The following is a 27,542-nucleotide window of genomic DNA, read 5'->3' on the forward strand; positions in this document are numbered from 1 at the left end:
GTTACCAGATTTGCAGCGTAACACCCTCATCTTCAATACTTTCACACTCTACGAGATCGGTCATCTCATCCATTGCCTTCTCCAAAGGTATCCCTAGATCAGAAATCTGCAGAGCAGCTATCTGAGCATCTGCACATACCTTTACAGAGCACTATGCCATCCTGGGGGACTCTGCTGCAAACGCCAGATTTGGTACCACGGTGCTATTATCTATAACAGACTCAACTCAGAAGCCCCAGCCTCCAGTGAGGAGTACTGCTTGGCAGTCACCTACAGTGGGGCACCCATAGGGACACTACTCAAAGAAGTAGTAGTAGTTACTCACCTGGTGCAGTAACAATGGTTCTTCAAAGATGTGTCCCCCTAAGGGTGCTCCACGACCCACCCTCCTCCCCTCTGCTTTGGAGTTCTTGTCAATGACTCTGCAGTAGGAAAGGAACTGAGGAGGGTTCACATGTGCAGCGCTGGTTAGCCTCGTGGCAGAACATGAGAGGGTGGCGCATGCACGGGCTGAATGGACACTGCTACCCAAGTTCTCTGATCAGCAGCTCAGGGATGCAGATACATCTACAGTGGAGCACCCATCAGGACACTCATCCCGAAGAACCATCGTTACTGCATAAGGTGAGTAACTTCCTCATCCAAGACTGACTATTTCCAGTCTTGGACCAAAGTAATTTGCAGTCCCTGTGTCTGATCGTCTTCTTACACTGCTGTAAATGATGGGTGACTCCATTAAAGTTAGTGGAGATACAGTGGAATAGAACTGGTACTGAGAAGAATCTGGCTCTCAGTGTTTACCTGATCCATACTTAGGAAGAAAACTGAGAAAACACTTATGTTTCTATTCTTACTTTTAACAGCGGCTAACAGAAAGCTGCTCAGAGGATTGGAATGTTCACAGTAGTCCCACTGGAGATGGATTAGAAGGAAATTGAGGAAGCCAAAAGTGCTAAACAGATAGAATAAACTGTGTAACTATGGAATAAAAACTATGGTTGTAGATACAAAGGATTTATTCTTTGGTTATTATAAACTACATATGCAGTATAAATCTCTATAGAGAGCTCTTTCTAAAACTGGACTAGAAGGCCCTAACCGATGGCTTCTGCAGATCAATCTAAATTGTTTCTATTAAAGAGCTGCATAGATTACACATGGGTACTCCATCTTTAAAAATAAATCTCCCACTCTTACTGGAGGGGAAGCCACTACTTTTGCAAGTGTAAGCGGGGGAATGGTCCCGCTATTGTGGGGAACTTTCCTGGCTTCTGCACTACCCCGGTGAAGTGGGCTAGCGAAAGGATCTGAGTCCTCGCTCCCACTTCCTTTACCCAGAGGCCTCCCTGCCCTTGAGGACTCCCCTTCCACTCTCCTGTCTGGCAGAATCCTCGTAACCCCCGACAAGGCTGGGCCCAGGATTCCTGGGGGGCCTGACCCCCAACCCTGCTGTGGTCACCCAGGACAGGGGCTAGGGTGTCCCCACTCCGGGGTACTCTCTCTGCACTGGGCACCTCCCTGACCCACTGATCATTTCATACAATTTAAAGCAAATACAAGTTGTTTAATTAACAATTAATTTTAAAAAAGAATAAGGAAAAATGGGAAAGGTTAAAGGAAAACACATCACCCCGCTCTGTGGCAGGGAACATCACAAACAGTGTCTCTGGAACATCAGGGCAGTTCACAGTCTGTTCCTTGTAGGTCCCAGGCTCCTTCTCAGGCCCTGGCTGTGCTGCAGAGACGCTGCGGGTTGGACACTTGCTCTGGCGGTGGCCACACGCTCTCAGGCTCTAGGTGGCAGGACCCTTTTTCCCAGCATCACCCCCGCCCTGTCAGGGTTACGATCCCCCCTCCAAGTCTGGCCTGCAAGGCCTCTTGGCTGAGGTGTCTCCCTGTGCTGGGCCCACTGTCCAGGGTCCCCCTCCTCTTCCTGGCTGCTCACTGCACCCAGCTCCGAACTGCTCCAGCCCCACTCGGCCTTAGCACGGCTGCAGCTGCTGCTGCTCTGCCTTCAGCTCCCTAGGCTGCTTCTCTGGCCTCTCTGGCTCTGGTGGCTGCAGCTCTGCCCCCAGAACAGGTCTGCTCTGCAGGTTACTTCTGTGACTCCACTCCCAGCTCTGACCTGCTTCCTGGCTGCTTGTCTGGCCCCTCTGGCTCTGGTTGCTGCAGCTCTGCTCCCAGGGCAGCTCTGCTCTCTCTGGGCTGTGCTCTGGCTTTGGGGCTGCAGCTCTACTTCCAGCCTCTTAGCTCGGGCCCCTGCTTTCTCCTTAGCTCGGCCCCACTCTGTCTGACCCAGGCAATTCCAGTTCACACGGAGGACGGAACCCACCCTGGCCTCCTGACTCCCTGATTAGCCTGCCTGCCCTGTCAATCAGGCTGATCTGGAGCATTGGCCTCTCCCCATTATTCCTGGGGACTGTCAGTCTCAGGCTCCTGAATTGCCATCGACCCTTCCCCTTTTAGGGCTGGGAGATACCAACCAAAACCCCCCCACTGAGTGTTAGTAAGGGGGCAACAGTCCCCCTACACAAGCAACAAAAACAATTTTTTTCAGTCCACTCATGCAATTCCTGTTTTTTTTTTAAAGTAAATATAAGGTGCTTCTTAAAAGGGGGAAGTACCCCCTTTCAAAGTGTGTGTGTGTGTGTGTGTGTGTGTGTGTGTGTGTGTGTTGGGGAAGGCCATGGACGGAGAGGATACGTAGTAAGGACCCTGGAAAAATGGGCAAAACAATGTGTTTTTCCCAAATCTCATTCTTGGAAAGGGTTAAACTATTTTTGCTGAAACTATCCCAAAATGTTCGTACTGAGGCAGACATGCAGCCTGGGAAATTTCAGCCTGAACTGTTAAAATTTGGCAGATTTATAAGCAACTGAAAACAGTGTTAAAATGGGAAGCGTTGGGCTACCTTAACCCACCATGATAATTATTTTTTTGTTTGTTTTTTAAATAAATGTAGGTGTTTCTTAAGAGGGGCACACTCTTTATTCCAAAGGGTGAAATCCACCTCTGGGGGAATAGAGGGAAAATATCTATATTTGCTTAATATAAAACAAGACAAAACTAATGGGTACAGAAAATATTTTTATTATTTAAGAGGATATTGCAAACAGTGGAGACTAAAAATCAAATTAATCAATATCCTTTTTAAGGAACACTATGAAGATGTAAAGTTTGGGGTTTTTTTAGGTAGGATAACAATATCCTTCTCTGCAGTGGACTATTCACTGTCTACATTTTATATATGAACTTTTAAAAAAATAACAGTGATTAAACTGGATCCATTCTTTTGGGAATGTCATCTGTGCTGCTGCCTTTACTTTGCAGCTTTTCTGGATCGTTCTCTCGACTTAGGGCCCCCCCCGCCCCCGGTTTTTATTCCTGAGACAGAAGAAGAAAAATTTCAGATCAATGAGCTTTGTGAATCTAAGCTTTTTAGCCATGAGAAAGTTAAGAAATCTCAGTATATGGAGAAAGTTAACATCAAATTAAACACTTCTTAAAAAAATTGATATTAGGATGTGTCTAATTTTTGTGAACACTTATTTTTAAGACCCTTTTACAGAATGATCAGCTCTATGTGGTGGCCTGGTGGGATCAGTCATAGTAAAAAAAAAAAAAAAAAAAAAAAAAAGTCCTAGATTTAAAAAAATAGTTAAAAGTGCAGCATCAGGGGGTCCTCAATTAGAAATACATATACAAGCTTACATCCCACCTCTGTACCCTAGATGGCTTAGTAAACACAACCATATTATACTGAAACAAACATTAAATGTGAATTTACATGTGAATTGATAGATTTTTGCCAAGCAGTATATGAGCCCAAGAGTAGCAAGTAAAGGAACATATATAGTAGAATCTAAGAGTTACAAATTGACCAGTCAACCACATACTTCATTTGGAACCAGAAGTATGCAATGAGGCAGCAGCAGAGACCAAAAAACAAAACAAAAACCAAAAAAAAGATAAAACAGTGCAGTCCTGTGTTAAACGTAAACTACTAAAAAAAATAAAGGGAAAGTTAAAAAAAGATTTGACAAGATAAGGAAACTTTCTGTGCTTATTTCATATAAATTGAGATGGTTACAAGTAGCATTTTTCTTCTATATAATAAAGTTTCAAAGTTATATTAAGTCAATGTTCAGTTGTAAACTTTTGAAAAAACAACCATAATGTTTTGTTCAGAATTACAAACAACCTCCATTCCCGAGGTGTTCATAACTCTGAGGTGCTACTGTGGCGGCAAGTCTGATAATATCTACACTCTGCACTTAATGAAGCTGTTTTACAAGGCCCAGCCCTACTGTCTCTAAGGCATTGTCTACACATGAAATAGCCCCAATTTAGCAGTGTCTGTAGCTGCACCAGTGACTTGACTCCTAAGTGTAGGCAAAGGCAAGCTAGCTTTAGGATGGATTGAGCTAATCATGGTTTATATGGCCCCCGATTAGCATAATGGGTACAAACTCGAGCTTGCCCTTGTATGCATATAAGGGTCAACACCCCTGTATCTACACAGTTTGTTGAATCAGGGCAATTCCCGAGTATAAAAAAAGACCTAACAAGTTCCTGCTTTTTCAGCCAAATAAAGACCTACTTGGTTCACTGACCTACTTCGTTCACTTAAAAAGTTTCTCAAGAGAGACAGACAATTAAGGCAACTAAGTAGTCACGGGGAGAAAAATAAAGTTCTGTCATGGATTAGAAACTAAGACATGGTAAATTCTCAACATGAAAGTAGGTTAATAGTGGGATAACTCCAAGGATCCATATTGGGATGAATAGTGTTGAATATATTTATTTATAATCTGGAAAATGGAATAGACAGTGAAGGTCAACAATTGCAGATGACAATTATTTAGGTTAGTCAAAAGAAGGACGGACTCAGGAACTTTAGAGGGATCCAATAAAGTCAGTCAACTGGGCAACACTGTGGCAGAAAAATTGAGCATAGATAAGTGCAAGAGAATGCACAGTGGAAAATGGCCAGGCCAAATTTCAAAGTACTCCCACACACAAGTGACCCTTTTTGATACAGGGGGAAAAAAATCTAATTTTGGAAAAGAGGGCTTGAATATTTATTCTAAAGCCAACGCTCACTAAGTCTCTTCCTAAAATCCCTCAATTCCTCAGGCTACTTATTCAAACAAGGTTTATAATGCAAAATAAACACCCATGTTCTGCAACAATCCTTTGGGGAGTCCAAAGTACTGGTCTCCTACCAGCAACAACCTTCCTAGGAGACTACCTGCCTTTGATGTGCTTTTGAGAACTAGGTGTAGTTGTTTTTGCCTCCTTTCCTTGACTGCCCTTTCCTCTGGATCCTATATTTCTACCTCCCAGGAGAAAGGAGTTGCCTCCTTTCATTAGGGAAGCTGGGATGTGGTGTAATATGACCACAGAGCGCCCTCCACCCCCTTTTGGGTGCTGAAGAGTCTATAATACCCTCACAGAAAGGAACAATTTGTATTACTCTCGCACATTGCTGGATTATAAATTAATTGTAGTTGTTCAGGAAGAGATCTGTACTCACTTTGGACTGCTCAATGAAAATAGCTCATTGACCAGTTGTCAAAAATGCAGAAGGATATTAGGATGTATTAAAAAGGAGAGAAAATACATACAATAGCAGTATACTATTTTCAGTAAGTCAATAGCACACCGTCACCTTGAATACCCTGTTCAGTTCTGGGTATACGTGTGATGTTATTTTAAAGACGAGGTGTCACCGTGCCTCAGTGGATCACAACTGAGGGTGCCAGATTCAGGACAAACTGCTGAGAAATAGGGCAGACTTAGCCCCAAACTGGTGGTTGTTAGCAAAAGTAAACTTCTGGCTCACCACACTGCTTAACAAGAAGTCAAAAATGCAGTCACCTTAGGCATTTCACCACCCAGACACTAGACTTAATTATGAGTGGTTATTGACAACCAGTTTAATCAAACAAAAGGTTCTTCTGATCCCAAGAAATCAGCCACAAAATCAGGTTAGTATATAACTCAGACCTTACCCAATAATCATGCTGCTGTCTGTCCTTTAGTAACTAAAATCTAACCGTTTATTTATAAGAGAAAAGAAAGAGAATTACAATGGTTAAGCAAATCACATGCATGCAAGTGATTGCACAGTTCTTATACCAGGTTTGAAGCAATGATGGAATAAACTGCTAGTTTGCAGAAGTATCTCTGGAAATTATCCAAACAGCTTGGGGGTCATCAGTCCTTGTTTAGAGCTGCCTTGTTAGAAATCCTGTCCAAAGAAGTGAAGCAGGAAATGAAAACAAAATGGAGATGTTTCCAGGGTCTTTATACCCTTTCCCATGTCGATGAAATGTTACTGTCCCAAACAAAGCCCAAAGCACAGTTTGTGGAAAAGTACAGGCACAAGATGGAGTCCAGGGTCACATGCCCTTACATGGCTTTGACTCACAGGAATAGCCATTGCTCACTTGGAGACTAAGACATCCATAGGAAGGCCTGTATACACTAGCACTTATTTTGGCAAATTTTTTGTCGCTCGGGGGTGTGAAAAAACCCACCCCCCGAGTGACATAAGTTTTGGCGGCATAACCGCTCATGTACACAGCACTATATCGGCGGGAGAGCGTGTCCCACCAACATAGCTACCCACTAACTTCAGTAAAACCACATGCAGATGTGAGGGTATATTGTTATCTTGTCTTCTGTGCAATATGAATTAATATTTTCGGCCAAATCCTGCTTTCAATAAAAGAAGTATAAGTCAGAGTGAACTTATGGGTACACCTTTGTAACAGAGCAAAATATGACCCTTCATTTTATATTAAAAAGTTAGCAGGAATTTAGTAATCATAAGGACCACAGTCTTTGCTATTATTTTCTCAAAAAATACTCTTCCAACTTATTTTCTTTCCTCCTTCAGTTTCCAGCAATCTGCTGGTAGATTCTTTGGAAGGAGAAGATTTTGAGAAAGAGCTGTCATTCCTGGATAACATACTGAGTCCCTGTTCAAGTGCTGGAGAGATCGTCCAGGAAAGTCAAAACGTGCTTGGGAGTCCTCATACCAGTCTCCTTTCACAGAATCCTGCTACAGAGTCAGAACCTCTGCCTAGTTCATCTGGATTCCTACCTTCACAAGTCCTTGACCTTGGCCTTCATGCTGCTGGAAGCTTCAGTAGTAAGCATCTGAATTACTCAGACTACAGATCTTTTCTTATGTTTGTACAAAAGGCCAGATGCTACTTCCATTTGACAATAATGGCAAAATTTCCATAGAAGGATTGGGTGCAAGGGTATTAGGGACTAAAAAGAACGGTCTTGCAGTAATGATATTGCAGTAGAGGTTGGGCAAGTACTGCCGTGATGAAGCTCAGAATATTAACTAATCCAGCCAGGAAATCTGTAAATTATCACCCTTTCCAATAACAAAGTTTTGCTTCTTTCCAAAAATAGCGTGCTTACCTTCTGGCAATTTATAGACATAACCAAAATCTATTAATTCAGATTTGGAAACACGTAGCTCCGCAATTTATTAAATTAGGTCTTGATCTTCCAACCTTATGTGAGTAGCCCTCATAATGTCAGTGGGACCGCTTGCATGAATAAGGATTATTTATGTGGGTAAGACTTGCACAAGTCCTGAATTTGTCATGTATACAATTGTGCTTTTGAATCCACAAAATATGAGCAAAATCTGCTAACTTGATGGCACATGTTGAGAAAATCTCCACTGTCCTTATTTTTGGTGATAACACATTCTATCTATAAAATACACACTGTTTAGTCATTTATATTTTCTGGCTTTTATTTTTAGCCCTTTATAATATAATAAAAAGGTCAGATACAGACTTTGAACTGAACTGCTGAATCTGAGTTACCCTAGAATTTCCAATTTCTTCTAGAAAATTCAAAGAAAGTGTTGGGGCAAATTCTGTTTCCAGTTACACAAGCCTAAATCCAGATTACCTTCAGTTTATCTTGGGCCTGGTCTACACTATGACTTTAATTTGGATTTAGCAGCGTTAAATCAAATTAACCCTGCACACATCCACACAATGAAGCCATTTATTTCGAAATAAAGGGCTCTTAAAATCGATTTCTGTACTCCACCCCGACGAGTGGAGTAGCACCAAAATCGATATTGTCATTTCGAATTAGGGTTAGTGTGGCCGCAATTTGATGGTATTGGCCTCCGGGAGTGCACCCACAGTGCACCATTCTGACCGCTCTGGACAGCAGTCTGAACTCGGATGCACTGGCCAGGTAGACAGGAAAAGCCCCGCGAACATTTGAATTTTATTTCCTGTTTGCCCAGCGTGGAGAGCACAGGTGACCACAGTGAGCTCATCAGCACAGGTAACCATGCAGGCCGATAATCGAAAAAGAGCACCAGCATGGACCGTACGGGAGGTACTGGATCTGATCGCTATATGGGGAGAGGATTCAGTGCTAGCAAAACTTCGTTCGAAAAGACAAAATGCCAAAACTTATGAAAAAATCTCCAAGGGCATGATGGAGAGTGGCCACAATAGGGACTCAGATCAGTGCCGCGTGAAAGTCAAGGAGCTCAGACAAGCCTATCAAAAAACAAAGGAGGCAAACGGTCGCTCCGGGTCAGAGCCGCGGACATGCCGCTTCTATGCCGAGCTGCATGCAGTTCTAGGGGGGGCCGCCACCACTACCCCACCTCTGACCGTGGATTCCGAGGCGGGGATAATCTCATCAGCTACACCTGAGGATTCTGCAGACAGGGAAGAGGAGGAGGAGGAGGACGACGAGTTGCGGAGAGCACCCAGCATTCTGTTCTCTCCAACAGCCAGGATCTTTTTCTCAGCCTGACTGAAGTACCCTCCCAAGCCAGTATCCAAGACCATGACCCCATGGAAGGGACCTCAGGTGAGTTTACCTTTTAAAATATAAAACTTGTTTTAAAAGCAAGCATTTTTTAATGATTACTTTGCCCTGAGGACTTGGGATGCATTCGCGGCCAGTACAGCTACTGGAAAAGTCTGTTAATGTGTCTGGGGATGGAGCGGAAATCCTCCAGGGACATCTCTATGAAGCTCTCCTGGAGGTACTCCAAAAGCCTTGCGACAAGGTTTCTGGGCAGTGCAGCCTTATTCCGTCCTCCATGGTAGGACACTTAACCACGCCATGCTTGCAGCAAGTAATCTGGTATCATTGCATGACAAAGCCTGGCAGCGTATGATCCCGGCATTCAAGCAACATCCGTTCTTTATCTCACTGTGTAATCCTCAGGAGAGTGATATCGCTCATGGTAACCTGGTTGAAATACATGAATTTAATTAAGGGGACAGAGGTGGCCGTTCCTACTGGGCTGTTTGCCTGTGGCTGAAAAGAAATCCTTCCCTGCAGTTAGCCAAGCGTGGGAATTGGCCCAGAGCTTTTCGCATTTGGCTAGCAGGGATCTTCCCTGATACCAGCCACGTGATGGGGGGAGGGATAAAGCGATCATCCAGAGAATTGGATGGCGGGGGGGTTAGTTTGTTTTCTGTTGCTGAAGGTTAACCGGAAAACCACAGCACTCAACGGGCTTTGCTTGGTATGTGGGAAAGGAGGGTGCACAAGCCGAAAGACAATGGCTTACCAGGGCCGCATGCAAGCCGAATTCTGTTGCCCGGCCCTGCGTCTGTGATCTCTAGCAGCAAAGCCACAGGCGCTCAATATTAAGAGGCAAAATGCAACCTTGCACAGAAATCACATGTACTATGTAATGTGAATAGTGTTGGTCACCATGAAAGAGTATAAGCATTGTTCTGCAAAATTTATCTTTTTAAAAAATTCTCTCCTTTTTTCCCTCCCTCCAGCAGCTGCAAATTTTTCAAGCCTCCCTCCTCTGTCCCGAAGGCTATCTCAGATAAGGCATCGGAAAAAGAAGACGCGAGACGAGATGTTTGCAGAAATCATGGAATTCACCTGCAGTGAAAAAGCTCATCTGAATGAGTGGAAGGACACGGTTTCAAAGTATAGGAAAGAAGCCAGTGAACGTGAGGACAGGAGGGACCAACATGAGGACAGAAGGGACCAACGTGAGGAGAGGAGAGACGCTCGAGATGAAAGGTGGCAGCAGGAAGATCAGAGGAGGCAGGATGCAACGCTGGGGCTGCTGCGTGAGCAAACAGACATGCTCCAGCGTCTGGTGGAGCTTCAGGAACGGCAGCAAGATAACAGAGTGCCGCTACAACCCCTGTATAACCCCCCTCCCCATGTTCCATAGCCTCCTCACCCAGACGTGTAAGAACGCGGGGGGGGGGGGAGGGGAGGCTCCGTACACCCTCCCATTCCACCCAGTGGACAGCCCAAACAAAAGACTGTCATTTTTTTAACCTTTTTTTAGTGGCCTTTTCCTTCCCGCCGATCCTCGTCCCAAACCCTACCCGGGTTCTCTCCCTCTTTTTATAATCAATTAATAAAGAATAAATGATTTTTAAACGATAGTGACTTTATTTCCTTTGAAAGCAAGCTGGAGGAAGGGGGAGGGTGGGTTCCTTACAGAGAATGAGTCAATAAAGGGGGCGGGTTTTCATGAAGGAGAAACAAACAGAAATTTCACACTGTAGCCTGGCCAGTCATGAAACTGGTTTTCAAAGCTTCTCTGATGCACAGCGCTTCATGGTGTGCTCTTCTAATCGCCCTGGTGTCTGGCTGCACGTAATCAGCAGCCAGGCGATTTGCCTCAGCCTCCCACCCCGCCATAAAGGTCTCCCCCTTACTTTCACAGAGATTGTGGAGCACACAGCAAGCAGAAATAACAATGGGGATATTGGTTTGGCTGAGGTCTGAGCGAGTCAGTAACGATCGCCAGCGACCTTTTAAACGGCCAAATGCACATTCTACCACTTGCTCAGCCTGTAGTTGAACAGCTCCTGACTCCTGTCCAGGCTGCCTGTGTATGGCTTCATGACCCATAGCATTAAGGAGTAGGCTGGGTCCCCAAGAATAACTATTGGCATTTCAACATCCCCAACGGTTATTTTCTGGTCCGGGAAGTAAGTCCCTTGCTGCAGCCGTTTAAACAGAGTAGTGCTCCTGAAGATGCGAGAATCATGAACCCTTCCCGGCCAGCCCACGTTGATGTTGGTGAAACGTCCTTTGTGATCCACAAGTGCTTGCAGCACCATTGAAAAATACCCCTTGTGGTTTATGTACTGGGTACCCTGGTGCTCCAGTGCCAAGATAAGGATATGGGTTCCATCTATCGCCCCACCACAGTTAGGGAATCCCATTGCAGCAAAGCCATCCACTATGACCTGCACATTTCCCAGAGTCACCTCAGTGATTGCGTTGGCTACTTGCATCACAGCAGCCCCCACCGTAGATTTGCCCACTCCAAATTGATTCCCGACTGACCGGTAGCTGTCTGGCGTTGCAAGCTTCCACAGGGCTATCGCCACTCGCTTCTCAACTGTGAGGGCTGCTCTCATCTTGGTATTCTGGTGTTTCAGGGCAGGGGACAGCAAGTCACAAAGTTCCATGAAGGTGTCCTTACGCATGCAAAAGTTTCGCAGCCACTGGGAATCGTCCCACACCTGCAACACTATGCGGTCCCACCAGTCTGTGCTTGTTTCCCGGGCCCAGAATCAGCGTTCCACGGATAGAACCTGCCCCATTAACAACATGATCTCCAAAGCACCAGGGCCCACGGTTTGAGAGAATTCTGTGTCCATGTCCATGTCCTCATCACTCTTGTCGCTGCGCTGCCGTCACCACTGCCTCCTCGCCTCGTTTTTCTGGTCCTGGCTCAGCATAAACTGCACGAGAACGCATGAGATGTTTACAATGTTCATGACTGCTGTCTTGAGCCGAGCAGGCTCCAAGCTTGCCGTGGTATGGAGTCTGCAGTGTTCACCCAGGAAAAAAGGCGCGAAATGGTTGTCTGCCGTTGCTTTCATGGAGGGAGGGGTGAGGCTGTACGCAGAACCACCTGTGACAATGTTTTTTGCCCCATCAGGCATTGGGATCTCAACCCAGAATTCCAATGGGCGGGGGAGACTGTGGGAACTATGGGATAGCTACCCACAGTGCAACGCTCCGGAAATCGACGCTAGCCCCGGTACATGGACGCACACCGCCGAATTAATGTGCTTAGTGTGGCCGCATACATTCGACTTCATACAATCTGTTTCCAAAATTCGAATGATATAAATTCGGATTAATCCCGTAGTGTAGACATACCCTTAGTTTACACTTGTGTAACCAAGAACAGAAATAGCAGGATTTTATATACTTTGTGAATATTAAGTATCACATTGTAGCATGTTTGCAACTGTGGGACATCCAGAACTATCCTAAAGAGTGGGAGGGGGTTACTGTTGATACATTAAACATTTTGTAGGTGGTTAATATTTCCTTAGGCTATCCAAAGCAAAACGTCTGAATCCTATCAGCATTAGTGCAAGTTCATAGTTAATTGCATTTACCACAAAATAATCAGTGTTCTACGTGGGATCTATATGTTGCACTCAGATGATGTTTTACAATATCTTCGGTATGTGGTTTTACTCAGTAATCCATTACTTTTTCCTCTAAGGCTGGACATCTGTGTGGTCTCTTACGTACTCACTGCCTGATAACCAGCCATTCCCTTCACACAGCACTCCAAAGATACCACCACCATGTAAGTTATTTCTATATCTTTGCAGCAGCAAGGTTTCTTCATAGGCAGTGTTTCATACCTAACATTTTTGGCTTATTATTCCAAACAGAATACTTTGCTGGTGAGAGACAAGATAACTCTGAAAGTAGTGATATGTTTGTCCACATCTCTCAGCACTGAAGAGTTAAAATAGAAACAGGAAAATTACTTTAGCACATGGATCTGTGAATACTGTCCTTCTGTATTTTATTTCAAGGCTGGATGCTAGTATCTTCCAGCAAAGACTGTAGCATCATATCAATACCAGCTCATATATATTAGCACGAGTAACTACTGTAAACACTTACAAAATGGGATTGGAATTTGGAGGTTTGACTTGTAAAACAGATACTGTACCCCTTATGGTCATATTTTCAGTAGTTTACTGGGTATATCAACCAGTGTCTTGCTGTCAGCAGATGTAAAGTCTAAAGTAACTTGGAGAGGTGAGAGTTTATATAGCAACTGCAGTGCATGTGCTGGTGTATAACAAACACTTCTCAATTTCATGCGTCTGCATGTTTTGCTTGGTCTAGAGAATTCACATGCTGTAGACAGTAAAGATTTAATCCAGCCAGAGAGCAAGAAGGGAGGTTTCTTCAATAGGGACGATATAATTTTTACTACTGTTTTATTTGAAATTAATGCTTACATAACCAGCATTTATCTTTTAAAAATGAAGTTATAAATAGATTATATGTAATGATGTTCCAGTGTTTCACTAGGTTTATAAAACCCACAGAGTTTTTTCTTCTTTTTTTTTTAAATCAAAAAACTTCCATGTTGCATTTATATGCAAATGAAATGTGCCTTTCACTGTAATACAATTTGAGAGGGAACTAGATTCTACTCCTCAATATGCATCAGCAAGACTGCTTACTAAAGGTATGTCTTCACTGCAGAGTTAACTCCGGTGACAGCCAGGTCTGAGCACCCTGGTTGGCCTACCCCAGATCTGAGTGGCCACACTGCAAAGCCCTACCCAACTATGTCCACTTGACTGTGTGCACATTGGTGCTGTACTCACTGAGGAGAGGGGCTAGGACTTCTGGAAGCATATCCCATGGTTTCATGCTTCACTAAACTGAGCTCCTCTATGATTTTTTCCCAGTGAATTGTTGGAAAACTTGTCTGTCCTTCTGGGCACATGGAGGGAAAAGTGGGAATGCATTCTCACTGTCTTGGTACCTGTGATGTCATTATTCTACTGGTTCTCCAAATGCCCATGATGTCTTCCAAGAAAAACAGGGTAGAAAAGACCTGAATTTCTCATGTAAAAAATAAGTAGGGAGAAAAAACAAACAAACTTATTTTAGAAAAAAGTCAGACCTTCTTTGTGCCTCAGAAGATGCCAAAAATGGCACAAATCTATTTTCTTTCCCCTACTCTCAACATCCAAATGAGCTAATCAGATACTATAGTGATGGGCAGCAGGACAGAGCACTAAGAAGCACTTGGCATAGGGACAAAACTATAATTTTTTTTATATTTCAAGAGGAAAAACAAACACAAACAACCAACTATGGTATTTGACATTTGGCACAGTGACACACTCCAGTAATGTACTGCATATGCTTAAGGGGCAGAGAAAAGGTTGGAGTGGATTTTGCGTCTAAATTTTCATCTTTGCATTATGAACTGTTTTTTTGGGGGCTTACTAATGGAGGTTTCGGTTTCAGTAACACTTCAAACCATTTTACAGTGCATTTATTTAAAATTAGCTTGCATGCACCCTGTGAAATAGTAGATAAGCTAATAATTTATCTTCATTATCTTAATAAGCTGTTCTGAAGTGCTAATGGAGTTAATAATTTAGTCCAGTATTTATGGTCTTTGATTAAAGAGAACATATAGCAATTATCCAATTCATTTTACTAAATAAATGTGATACGGCCAACTTAAATATTTTATTACTTAAAAGATCTGGTTGGGTCAAAGAGCAGTTCAACAAAGAATGTAATTTTATTTGATTTTTTTTCTAGCTATGGAGAGCAGTAATCAAGATATGTCAGCCTGGTTCAGTCTGTTTGCAGACTTGGATCCTCTTTCAAATCCAGATGCCATTGGGCGCTCAGATGATGAACTCCTCAATGCTTGACTACAGTTACCCAATGGACAAGCTCTTATTATGTCTCACTACAGCGGCCTTAAATATAGAACCTTTTTTTTTTTTCCTCTTGCTTTTCTAGAGAGGATTTCAGATTCTAGTCCAGACACACAACATGGAAACTGTAATCATAATGTCAGACAGTAAAGTCCCAAACTATAGAAAAAGCATTAAGGGTGCTGTTGAGAGCATTAGAGAAAAGTCACTTTATCTTTGATGCCTTGATTTTATGGCTATTTTCAATGTTATATGAAAATATGGCGAGCTGTTCAGGATCAACACTGAAAAGGTTCAGTTTCATCAAGACAAAATTACAAGACAAGCAAAGTTGTATCAAACTAGTTACTTTCCTGCATGTCCCTTTCCCCCCAAAAAGAGTTACCTTACGTCAATGTGAAGATGTTCATTTCCAGAAAATACTTCAGGACAGAGAGTACCTTGGCTCTTTCACAGGACCCTCATTAACCTTCAGGACAATTGCGCATCTTGGGCCAGACCCTCTAATCTGGCCAATTTGTGCATGAGGCAGGACTAATGGGGAGGGAACAGAGGTGGTTTTACATTGTCTTTGACTTCCTGATACTGGGGAAAGGCCTGGGCATGTTTGGCTCCCAGCACAACTTTGAACAGCTTCAAGGCTATTCTAAATTGCACTAAACTGCCTGTGGTTCCAAGGGCCAGAGCACAGGAGTACTCCAGTCACATCCACTTTTTACAGGCTATTCCCTCTCTGCTAGGCTGGGAAAGGCATAGAGCCCGTACACTAGCTGTGAGAGAGCTGGGGGGGATCCCTAGGTACCTGGTTAAACTGGTTAAACTGGCTTTACGGACACTTTGCAGTGAGAGAGCAGCACAGAAGGCCTATATCACGGGCAGGACACAGCCTATTCATTCAATTAGCCTTAGACAAGAAAGCACAGGCCAAATTCTGCCTTTCTATGCAACTACAGGTACTTTAGAGGGGCTGCAGAGGTGGTAATCATGACTGAAGTTGGCTCACAGTAAATGCCATTAGAGTAGCAGTTATTCTAACAAGGTGCCATTTTATTCATCAGTTACAGAAACTGTAAAACTATAAACCAGATAAAGCAGCAGCAGAATTACCCAGCTACTTCTCTGTAGAAATAGAATTTTTCTTTTCATTGTATTGTTAAATAGATTAAGTATTTTGTTAAAAAGGGAACAAGTAGAGCTCACCTGTACATTTTGATCCTTTGGTGAGTGGGAGCGATTTAACATCTCATTACATGAGCACTTGCAGCATGTTGGACAACTCACTCCCCCACATATACGGTAACTTTTTCTAATGTTTTTATTTTGAATTATAAGTTAAATCTTGTTGGGCAAGTTTGTATCTTTTTACCTTCATGCTGTTTGCATGCTCTTCAGGTTGCTGTTTACTGTGATTCAACAAGTTTCTTAAAGAGGAATGTTAATGGATTGGCAGAATTCTGGTATGATGTAAATCTTGTTGTAATTAGGTGAGTGGATGATATGCAATTCAGGTGCATGAGTGTACCTGCCCCCATCCCAGTTTGGTGGTGGTATGTCATAACTAAAGCCAGGCACCTGGTGTGGGGTCAGATTATCCCCAGTCAGATGAGGATAATTAAGACATAACACTCAAGTCCCCCGAGACTCTCTGCAAGCCACAATGGAGACCATAGTTTTCTTCTCACTGCAAGACAAGGGATTCCTGGTACCTGTGTGACTGACACCCCCCAAATTCTAGCAAATCATGCTACTCTCAGCTCTGGATCACAAAGACACAGCAATGAGGTTGCTGCGGGGGATAGAAGAAACCTCTCTACAAACTCACTGCTGCAGCATGGAAATCTACACTGTATTGCTAAACAGAAAAGTCATTCGGACATAAAATATGAAGAAAAGTGAAACCAAAAATTGGTGTCACGTTATTTGAAAATGAACACTGATATGTAGGAATTAATGAGATTCCATGTTAGTGCTTGGCAGGATAAGCAGAAACTTTATACTGGAGTGGGGTTACCGTATTTCAGCAAGCAAAAAAGAGGACGGGAGGAGCCCCGCCCCCATCCTGCCCTAACCCCACCCCTGCCCCTTCCACTCCCTCCCACTTCCCGCCCCCCTCAGAACTTCCAACCCTCCCCCTGCTCCTTGTCTCCTGACTGCCCCCTCCTGGGACCCCTGCCCCTAACTGCCCCCCAGAGCCCCACCCCCATCTAAGCCTCCCTGCTCCTTGTTCCCTGACTGCCCCCTCCTGAGACCCTCCCCCCATCCTAACTGGCCCCCTAGGATCTTACCCCCTACCTGTCTCCTGACTGCCCCAACCTTTATCCACACCCCCACCCCCAGACAGACCCCTGGGACTCCCACACCCCATCCAACCACTCCCCACCCCCTGACAGCCCCCCCCCAGAACTCCCGACCCATCTAAACCCCTCTGCTCCCTGTCCCGATTGCTCTGAACACTCTCCCCACCCCTGCCCCCTGACAGCCCCCCCCCAGAACTCCCAAACACACCCCCTGCTCCTTGTCCCCTGACTGCCCCCTCCTGGGACCCCTGTTCCTAACTGCCCTTCAGAACCCTACCCCCTACCTAAGCCTCCCTGTGCCTTGTCCCCTAACTGCCCCCTCCTGAGACCCCTCCACACCCTAACTGCCCCCCTAGGACCCTACCCCCTACCTGTACCCTGACTGCCCAAAACCTTATCCCCACCCCCAGAAAGCCCCCCCTGAACTCCCGACCCCCCCCGCTCCCTGTCTCTTGACTGCCCCCTCCAGAACCTCCCTACCCCTTCTCTGACCCCCTTACCCTGCCACTCAGACCAGTGTGGCGGGGAGGAGGAGCAAGGGGAGGAGCTCCAGACTGCCGGTGCGAATGGCCAGCTGGTGATCTGCAAATGCAGGGAGGGAGGAAGTGATCTCAGCTGCAGGGGAGAGGAGGAGGGGCTCTCTCGGGCTGTCGGAGCCCCATGTAAGTGGCACCATCTGGCCAGCTGCCCTGTCAGCAGCGCGTGCTCTGCATGGGGGGGGGGGGGGGGCGGGAAGTCCGGACATTTACAGATTCCCCCCGGACTCTATTTTTAACTCTAAAAGCCGGACATGTCCAGGGGAATCCAGACGAATGGTAACCCTATACTGGAGCACCATTTTGCAGCACTTAGTTTTCAGGCTAATATTGAAATACTTCATATAAGCAATTACACCAAGAGGGATGCAAAAAGTGTTATCCATTACAGACGTGCTTCTGTATCAAAACAAGTCCAAGAGTCTTTGATCTGTGGCAAGGTGCTGGGTTAGGGCTGGGGACCTTTTCTGATGCATATGCTTTTGCTGCACACCAAGGCCTTGTCTACACTAAAGGGAAAAGTCGATCTAAGCTACGCAATTTGAGTTACGTGAATAGCGTAACTCAAATCAACATAGCTTAGATCTACTTATCACGGGGTCCACACTATGTGGTGTTGACAGGAGACGCTCTCCCGTCCACTCCCCTTACTCTTCTCAATCAGGTGGAATACAGGAGTTGATAGGAGCTATTGGCAGTTGATTTAGTGGGTCTTCATGAGACCTGCTAAATCAACTGCCGATGCATTGATCGCCGCAGCATTGATCCTCCTGTAAGTGTGGACAGGCACTTAGAGACAAGAATTTACATACCCCCGGATGCAGAAGAGTTTTGTATTAACACTGTTAGGGGCCTGCCTAGTTCTCACTACACATTGCATTGGGGAAGATCTAGAATAGTTCTACTTAGACTTGTAGACTTTAAGGTCAGAAGGGATCATTATGATCTTCTAGTCTGATGTCCTGCACAACGCAGGCCACATAATCTTACCCACCCACTCCTGTAACAAACCCTGACCTATGTCTGAGCTATTGAAGTCCTCAACTTGTGGTTTAAAGACTTCAAGGTGCAGAGAATCCTCCAGCAAGTGATCCATGCCCCACGCTGCAGAGGAAGGGCCTCTGTCAATCAGCCCCGGAGGAAAATTCCTTCCTGACCCCAAATACTGTGATCAGCTAAATCCTGAGCATGTAGGCAAGACTCACCAGCCAGACACCCAGGAAAGAATTCTCTGTAGTAACTCAAATCCCACCCCATCTAACATCCCATCACAGGCCATTGGGCATATTTACCACTAATAGTCAAAGATCAATTAATTGCCAAAATTAGGCTATCCCATCATACCATCCCTTCCATAAACTTATCAAGCTTAGTCTTGAAGCCAGATGTGTCTTTTGCCTCCACTGCTCCCCTTGGAAGGCTATTGCAGAACTTCACTTCTCTGATGGCTAGAAACCTTCATCTAATTTCAAGTCTAAACTTCCTGATGGCCAGTTTATACGTGATCAAGGTAGATCTGGTGACTACCTTTCTTCTATTCAAAATCTTCAAGGGATTTGGGGGCAGCAGGGAGGAGAAGGGAAGGCAAGTTGCGTCCCAGTGGTAAACTCTCTTTGAAGTGCAGGTACGCTGCTTGGGGAACAAGAGCAAGGCGATACTGGGAAATGGGTGAAGTCTGAGCCCAGGGTTGATAACTGGGAGTAGAAGGTTGTGGAACTAGGGCCAGGATGCTGCTAATGAATTGGGAGGTGATAAGGCTTACTTGTACATGGCAGTTCTACTGGGGGAGAGGGGAGGGGAACTGGAGAAAAGGTGTAGTGGTGATATATACAGATGGAATAAAATTTCCTCAGGAGTCTTGGGCAATACAGCATTCACCTGAATATTTCTTTCAACTGTTGAGGGAAATGGGCAATCAATGGATTCCCCAAAGGCCACTCTAGCTCCTATAATGTCTCCAGGAGTGATGGCTTCAGATAATATATAAAACTAGTTGAAATTCTGGAAAGAGTAATTAAAATACAAAAATGAGGTTGGAGGAGGGGGGTATTGTTCTTGTCACATGGCAAGAAAGCCCTTTCCCACTCCTCTATTAAGCAATAGTGGAAAGGCAAGTCAGTCTCTCAGTTGTCCTGAGGACAATTTGGGGTGCGGGTGGGGGAAGAAAACAAACAGTAATGTAAATTTTCTTACCCAATAATTTCCTTTCTGCTAGCAGCATCTCCTACAGTTCTGTTACATCTGACATCAAAATTGTGCCACAAGTTTCTCAGTTGGATGCAGTAGCCTTGGGCAGAATGAGGGAAAGATAACGTCCTGGGAAACAAGGAAAGGGGAGTTCACTTTGGGGAGAAATGTCTGTGGCGTTCTCAGCACCACCTTATCATGGAACATGCAGTAAGTTTCCTGCATAAATAAGGTTGCCACCTGGTATACTCACCTAGCAGACCTAATGACCACCAACAAACAGGTTTTGATGGAGAGATGGAATGCTGATACTGAAGTCAGAGGGTTGAAGCGGTGAGCTATTAGGGCTTTCAACACCAGTGGTATGTCCCATTTTGGGAAGACTGACCTGACCACCAGTTTGGCCAATTTCACTGCTCTTGAACCTGGGTACTTGGGGGTTCTTTGCCAAGGAACACAAGGATCCTGCTACTAGAACGCTACTAACAGTGGATACCTGGCTGAAGATCTTTGTCCATGCCTTCTTGGTGAAAGTCTGAAATAGCTGGGATCCCTGCACCTTACTGCAGTGTGCTCCTGGCACCGGACACTGACCTTGGCCCAGACGGAGTAGTAGGCTTCTAGTGCAGAGACTCTCCTGAATGAGAGCAAAATGTCTTATGACTGGAATGGAGGCAGTGTGTTGCTAACACTTCTTTTTCAATAGCCAGGCTGATAGTTGCCATTGGTCTGGAAGGAGAAGAGGACCCTGGAAAAGAATGTCTGGTCTCACTAGTAGCTATAATGTTGGTTCCAGTTTCAGCTCTCTTGGGTCAGAAAACCAGGGTCTCCTTGACCAGTGCGGGATTATCACTGCTTGTTCCCACTTTGTCTGGATACCTATCCTTCCCTTTGCTAGGGAAAGTATGTGGATAGCAGGCCTTAGGGCCATTTGTGTGACGGGGCATCTGTTTTCCTGGTGTAGTTCTTTGGACTTTTTGCATTCCTTTCTATTTGCTAACAGGTCGGCTGACAGCAGACCGAACCTGTGCAAGATCAGGTTAAAAACTTCTTGGTTCAGTCATGATTCCAAGTTTTTGACTTTCCATCTGCTCAGCCAATCCACTTTCTGGTTCAGCTCTCCTTTTATGTGAAGTACTCTTAAGGAAGAAAGAGACTGTTCTGCACATCTGATTATGTCCATTGCTTCTACATGTAGCATCAGGCTCCTTGTCCCTCCTTGGTTGCTTATGTATGTGACGCTGGTCATGTTGTCAGACTGAACTAAGATGTGATTTCCCTGTGGCTCTGGACCCTCCATAGGGCCAGTTTAACAGCTCTCAACGCCAGGAGATTGGAGCCTTGGGAAGAGGAAACACAGCATCGGATTCCTTGTGGTGTTTCAGGTCCCCAATCTGTCAGCTGGCATTGCTTTCAAGAAGTAGAGGGTCTGGAAGGTCTATAGGGAGGTCCTTGTGGACATACTCAGGACTGTGCACCATCTTAAGGAAAAGAGCACCTGATTTGGGACCAGCACCTGATCTGTCATGCACTTGGGGAGTGGTCCCATATTTTGAGCAGGCAAGCCCGGACACATCTGAGATGTGATCTTGTTGATGGAGTGATCCCCATGCATGATGCCAGGAGGCCCAGTAGCTGAAGACACCAAGCTATGGTATCATGCACTTGCACAATATGGATAAGAGATTCTGGATCTTCTGGAACCTGTCAAGTGATGGGTAGATCATCACCACGGTGCCCATGTCCACTCCCAGGTGAGTGATCCTTGTTGAGGGAATCAAGGAACTTTTTTGATGTTTATTACCAGGCCACACCCTTGTACTAGATTCAGAATCTGAGTCACGGTGCTGTGCACTGAAGCCTGGATTGAGGCTCTGATTAGAATGATGTCCAGGAAGGGGTATAGGTGAGTGTACGTGACGTGAACCTGGCTATGGTCACCACCAGCATCTTTGTAAAGACACTAGGGGCCAAGTAGAGACTGAAAGTGAGCTTTTGGTACTGTCAGCGATATGTGCCAGAAGCAAATCTCAGAAGCCTGCAATTACATGGATGTATGGGAATTTGGAAACAAGCATCTGCCAAATCCAGTAAGGTCAGGAGGTTTCTTTGAGACAGGAAAGACACCGTAGAAGTAGAGTCTCCATCCAACATTTTGTTTCCCTCACTCACTTGTTAAGCCTCTTGAGATCAAGGATGGCTCTGACCCTTCCACCCCCGCGGGTTTCTGGATGATAAGTAGAAGAACTCTGAGAACCCCTCTTCTGAGGGAACTTCCTTCTATCGCTCCTATGTTCAGGAGATGAGAGATCTTGTTCCAGACGAGTGTGCTTTTGGTAGAGTTGCTGAAATGGGAGACTGGATGAAGAAGGGAGTAACCCTGACTCATTGTTTCTGTTACTGGCTTGTCTGTGGTTGATGCAGACCATTCCTCTGAGAAATGGGTGATTTTGCTCCTCTGTTCAGATCTGGGTAGAGGCACATTCGCTTGTTGTCTTAATGGGGTTTTGGAAGCTGTGGAGTCTCCTCTGGGGTTTCTGCTTGTGCCTACGTGCCAAGACTTTCCCTTGGCACATCTGCTGTCCTTCCTCTGAGACTTTTGTGAGGAGCATCTTTGCCTAAAGGCAGGTTTGTATTTCCTTCTTAAAGCACTCAATGTGGAAGGAAGGGACTGTTTATATTTTGCAGTATTTTCTGCTACTATCTTACCTAATGCTCTAAAGAGGAGATATCCCATTGTAATATTACCCAGTGTACAATCTGGACTGATTCTCCCCACAATTCTCCAACCTACAGTGCCTTCTACACTGCTTCACTGTGAGAGCAACCATTCCTGGTCTGCCCACACACAGCCTCCAGCATGTAAATCACCCCCAGCTATACTGTATGACACCAGCATTCCCAGTCCCAGACCTCCCCCCAGAAATGTGCATGTCAGGGTAGTTTGTGTCTTTTAGGCAGGGCTGGCTCCAGGCATCAGACGAGAAAGCACGTGCCTGGGGCGGCACATTGTAAGGGGTGGCATTCCGGCCGCCCTGCCGTGTTTTTTTTTTTTTGCTCTGGCAGCCTGGGCCGCAGCTCCGCCAGTCCCAGCCCAGCCCTGCAGGGGCACAGGCCCCGACGCAGCAGGAACTAGCGATCCCTGCCGCTCACCATGCCGCCGGGCTCTCTGGGACGCGCCACTCCCTGCTGCCTGCACCGGCCTCTGCCTCCCGCGCCACTCTGGGCCCAGCCTGGCTAAGCCGCCTTTAGAGGAGCGGCTGAGCCAGCACCTCCTGCATGCCCCAGGGGCTCCGCCTGCCAGGCTGGGAGAGGCACCCCAAGGCTGGAGGGGGGAGCCCTCTCGCCTGGCTGCCCACGGGTGGAGGGAGCGGGCGGGCGCCGCCCTTCACCCCCGTGAGCCGCCTTGACCGCCCTCCACGCGCTCCCTGTGGCTGCTGGGTTTTTTTGTTTTGCTTGGAGTGGCAAAAAAAGCTAGAGCTGGCCCTGCTTTTAGGACCCTAATATCCTCCAGGCAGGACATCGTATCTATCACAAAAATGTGGCTGTGAGGAATACTCTGAAGGTGGTGGAGGAAGCTTCGAAATCCCTTCTGAGGGTGGCTTCCACTTTGCTGTCTATTGGCTCCTTAGGGAAGAATTCCCCTTCTGAAGAGAGAACCAATGTTCTGAGCTAGGGATGCTACTGCAGCATCAACTTTTGGGACTTCAGTAATAGCATACATTAGTTTCTACAAGCTCCAAGAACCAAGGTCACTCATTAGCAGGCATATCTTTTCCAGGTTTTTCCCATTCCTCTCAGATGACATCCTCAAAGGAGGAATGCACGGGAATCGCTCTCTTGAGGGAGCATTTTGAGGGGAGATATTTGCTTTGAGGCTTATCCTCAGGAGCCTGCTCAGGTTGGATCTTGACTGTGGACACAATTTTTTTTGCATGTTGCCTCAAATTTCCCACGGGGAAAATTTTCTGTTGCATTTTTCCAAGTCCTGCTCAGATTTGGGGTCCGAAACCTCTCCCTCGAAAGAGGAGAGGTCTGCATTAGGGGATGAATACCTTCTGGGTTTTTTTGGGTACTTCTTCCTCCCGTTCTTGTGAGTTGGTGGTTACTCACAAAGTGAGTTTGTGGAGGGGTTAGGGAGGCTAGACTTTTTGGTGTGTTTTATGGGCATGGGTGCCCAACCGTGGCCAGAGTGAGTCCTTTTGTGGCTTGCCTTACGCAAAGCCCTCTAGAAATTTCTTCCTCGGTCCTCCCCTTTGAGGTCCCACTCCCCTCTAACTGGGCTGAGGACAAATCACTTCTTAATAGGTCTCCTGCCTCAGGAGCCCTGATAAGCATTAAAAAAAGTGATCTTGTTCTATTATTCTGAATTTCTGATTAGCAGCCTATTTATTTTTCTGTTCAATCTATTCACTTTATTTTTGAAAAGAAATCTAATACAGTTGGAAACTCACCTTGATTTTACTCCTTGTGGGCATTTCCAGGAAAGTTTCAGTCCCACTCCTCCATCCTGAGCTCACATATGGCTCAGGATGATTTGTCAGAAGGGAAAATGTTCTGGCCTTCTAAACAGAAAGGACCTACCTAGAGCAGGCAGATCTTAGCAACCATCAGCACTCTCACCTGACTTCGAGGAAGTGAGCTACTGTTGCTCACAGGCATAGGATGAGCATAGTTCCAGTCTTGCTGCTCTGCAGCAAAAGCCTCCTCTATCAGTAGGTCTGATTGTGTGTGTGGAGATCAGCAAAACAAGCCGATTCTGACTCAGGGAATGAAAGGGGATTTCGGGAGGCTCCTCGAACCAAAATCCATTAAAAAGAAAAAACCCAGACCAGTCTGGAGCTTGATTTGCAGGGAACGTCTGAGCAGCTTCCTCTGTAAGGCTGCCCACTCTATTGGCCACTGAGTTAGTAATGAAGTGCAGCGGCTTCAGTGAATTAGGTTCCAGAGGAGTGCAGGTGTCCTCTTCTCTCCACTGATCCATTCAGGGAGCCATCTGCTGGAGCTTGCCTCTCCAATTCTCTAGATTGCTGTTATTTTCCTTAAACAGGTTGGACCATAGGCATGAGGGGTGCCAAAGGATCTATACAACCTATCAAAGAGGTGGGAAAAATCACTCTCAATGTATCTTTGAGGCAGTGGGGTGGGGTGGGGCGGGGGTGGGGAATAGGGGTGAGGATTAACCTGTCTTCCAACCTAATTTTCCCTATATCCCCCCTTGCTAACTTTGCCTTTGAAAGGGCCATGGCTCAGGTGTGATGTAGCGAAAACATCCACCACCCTCAGGATAATAAATGAAGCAAATGTTCAGGCCACCACAGCACATAAAACCTTCTCAGCTGCCAAAACAACCATCAAAGGTAAAAAAGGAGCTGGAAATTTTACTACTTTATTTTAGGCAAATTCACCTATTCTAGATTTTGAATATTTTCAGTGGAAAGAGTTCACAAATCAGAACTCAGATTCATGCTTTAGGCAAAAGTAGCATGGGTGCAAATAGCATATCAAAGACAGAATACTGAAAATCCAGAGTAACTCCATTTAACTCAATTGAGTTATTCCAGATTTACAACAGCATAAACTCAGAAATAGGTCCTTTCGTCACAGTGTTCCTGGAATACACCTCACTCACTCAGCTTACATGTAACAAAGCAATCTACAGCAGAACCTCAGAGTTACGAACACCTCAGGATTGAAGGTTGTTTGCAACTCCGAAATATTTGAACAAAATGTCACGGTTGTTCTTTCAAAAGTTTAGAACTAAACATTGACTTAATACAGCTTTTAAACATTACTATGCAGAAGAAAATGTCACTCTCCCTTTATTTTTTTAGTAGTTTACGTTTAACACAGTACTGTATTGTATTTGCTTTTTTGGTCTCTGTTACTGTCTGATTGCGTACTTCCAGTTCCAAATGAGGCCTGTGGTTGACTGGTTAGTTCGTAACTCTGGTGTTCGTAACTCTGATGTTCTACTGTATCAGTACAATATATATGAGCATCTCCACAAATTATCACTGTAACAGAGAAAAAAATGACTGCTAACAAAATAAAATTGAAGGGCACTTTTGGATATCTTCTTACCGATAGCCTCCCAAATTACAGATTTTTATAAAAAACAAGCAGTTCACAAAGTGTAAAATCAAAATGATATTCTTGTTTAATTATCAATATACTGAGGATTCAGATTGGAAGAAATGACTAAATAGGTTATTTTTGAAGCTGTGAATGCTTGCAGGATGCATTTCCTATGAAGATCTGATTTGAAAGGTTGACTGCAATTTTTGATTACCTTTCTGCAATTCAGACAAATAGCCCAGCCCAGCCCTACGAGAGCTGCTGCTTTGCCCAACATCAATCCTTTAGCAAAGCTGAAGTTCACAAAACTGTGTGTAAAAGACCAAACGAATCCAAGAAAGCAGTAACAGGATGAAATATGGTTAATATTGTTTCCCTGTAACTATACACACAAACCAACATTTGCAAAAAAGTGTCTCAAAATTAAATTCCGAAATATACAGGAACCTATATAACAGCAGTTTGATTTTCTGAGGAGCTGAGCACCCCCACATCCCATCTAAATCAATGGGAGCTGCGGGACCCTGCATTTTTAAAGTGCTCTGATTTTAGGTGCCTATGTATCCAGTTTTGGAAACTGACACCATAATCTCATAAAAGCTCTTTAACAGTAATGACATTTATCTCTTACATTGTGCTTTTTCATCCATTTTGATTACGCTGGATGATCTCTTTACTAACTTGAGCTTTATCAGAGAAAAACAGCTTTGGTCCTGAGAGCTCTCAACTTCTGTTGAGTACAATAGGTGTGAAGGGTCCCTTGACTTCAGGACTGGATGAAAAGACCCTGGTCCTCTAGCAACAATCATTTTGGGTGCCTATGGCCAGGCCCTTTATTTTTGGTCATTCATTGTTTATTGTGAGGGCAATAATTAAATAAAAACAAAGAATAAATGGAAACAACACACAAGCCCTGTTTTGGAGATATTTATTGAAAATGTGTGAATAAATTCTGGGTGGGTAGGACAAGTCTGAACGTTTGTTCAAGAAGAAATTTCTAGCAGACATAAGTCTCACATCAATCTATAAAAATAGAGGAAAAAGTCCCCAAACAAGACTAATATGTGCATTAAGAGACAGAGGTGGATCAAAATACCTGTGGGTACCCAAATATTATTGGTCTTTGCAACTACACATTACACATTTTATTTCCATGCAGTTTACCAGATCAGATTTTTCCCCCCTAAGGTTTTTGTGGAAAAGATGACTGGTCTTCAGCAAGAGAGAAAAATAAATCAGAAAGGGTAAAACCTTTTTGATACCACTGGCAGTGAACTGATGTGTGGAAGTCACACCACATTATTTTAGAGATGGTGGTGAAGGAAAAAAAAATAGGGTACTCTTGTAAGGGACTTTTGCATTACCATTTATTTGCCACCAATGACACCAATAGCAAAGCTAAATAAGTCCTGAGATTGGGGAAAGGCTAATGGATGTCCCTAGTTGTTAATTTCCCCCCTCATTACCAAAATTTATTTATTAATTTCTCATAACTCCTTGCTTGAAAAGCTTTCTTGGCAACTTTAACCCATTGGGAATAGGAATTAAAAGTGGTAAATTGGTGCATAAGCACTGAGAAATGCTATTCTTGCCGTAGGCCTAAAACTCACCAGGATTATGGTTTTTCATGTGTTTGCTAACAGGTGCATAACGTTCATCATATTTTAACTTCCCCAAATACTACAAGGATGAGGGATATGTAA

General features: G+C 44.8%; 1 protein-coding gene across 1 annotated transcript in view; it reads left to right on the forward strand.

Annotated features, from left to right (window-relative positions):
- ICA1L (islet cell autoantigen 1 like) overlaps positions 1-16,595 on the forward strand; it is a 57,064-nt gene extending 40,469 nt beyond the window's left edge. The window contains exons 11-13 of the mRNA XM_054044260.1: positions 6,905-7,159; positions 12,533-12,619; positions 14,620-16,595. Of these exons, the coding sequence (XP_053900235.1) occupies positions 6,905-7,159; positions 12,533-12,619; positions 14,620-14,735 (458 nt within the window). The 3' untranslated portion in view covers positions 14,736-16,595. The remainder of the gene's footprint in view (positions 1-6,904; positions 7,160-12,532; positions 12,620-14,619) is intronic.
- The last annotated feature ends 10,947 nt before the right edge of the window (positions 16,596-27,542 follow it).

This window comes from Malaclemys terrapin, chromosome 11 (genome assembly GCF_027887155.1).
Source record: "Malaclemys terrapin pileata isolate rMalTer1 chromosome 11, rMalTer1.hap1, whole genome shotgun sequence".
Lineage (NCBI taxonomy): Eukaryota > Metazoa > Chordata > Testudines > Emydidae > Malaclemys > Malaclemys terrapin.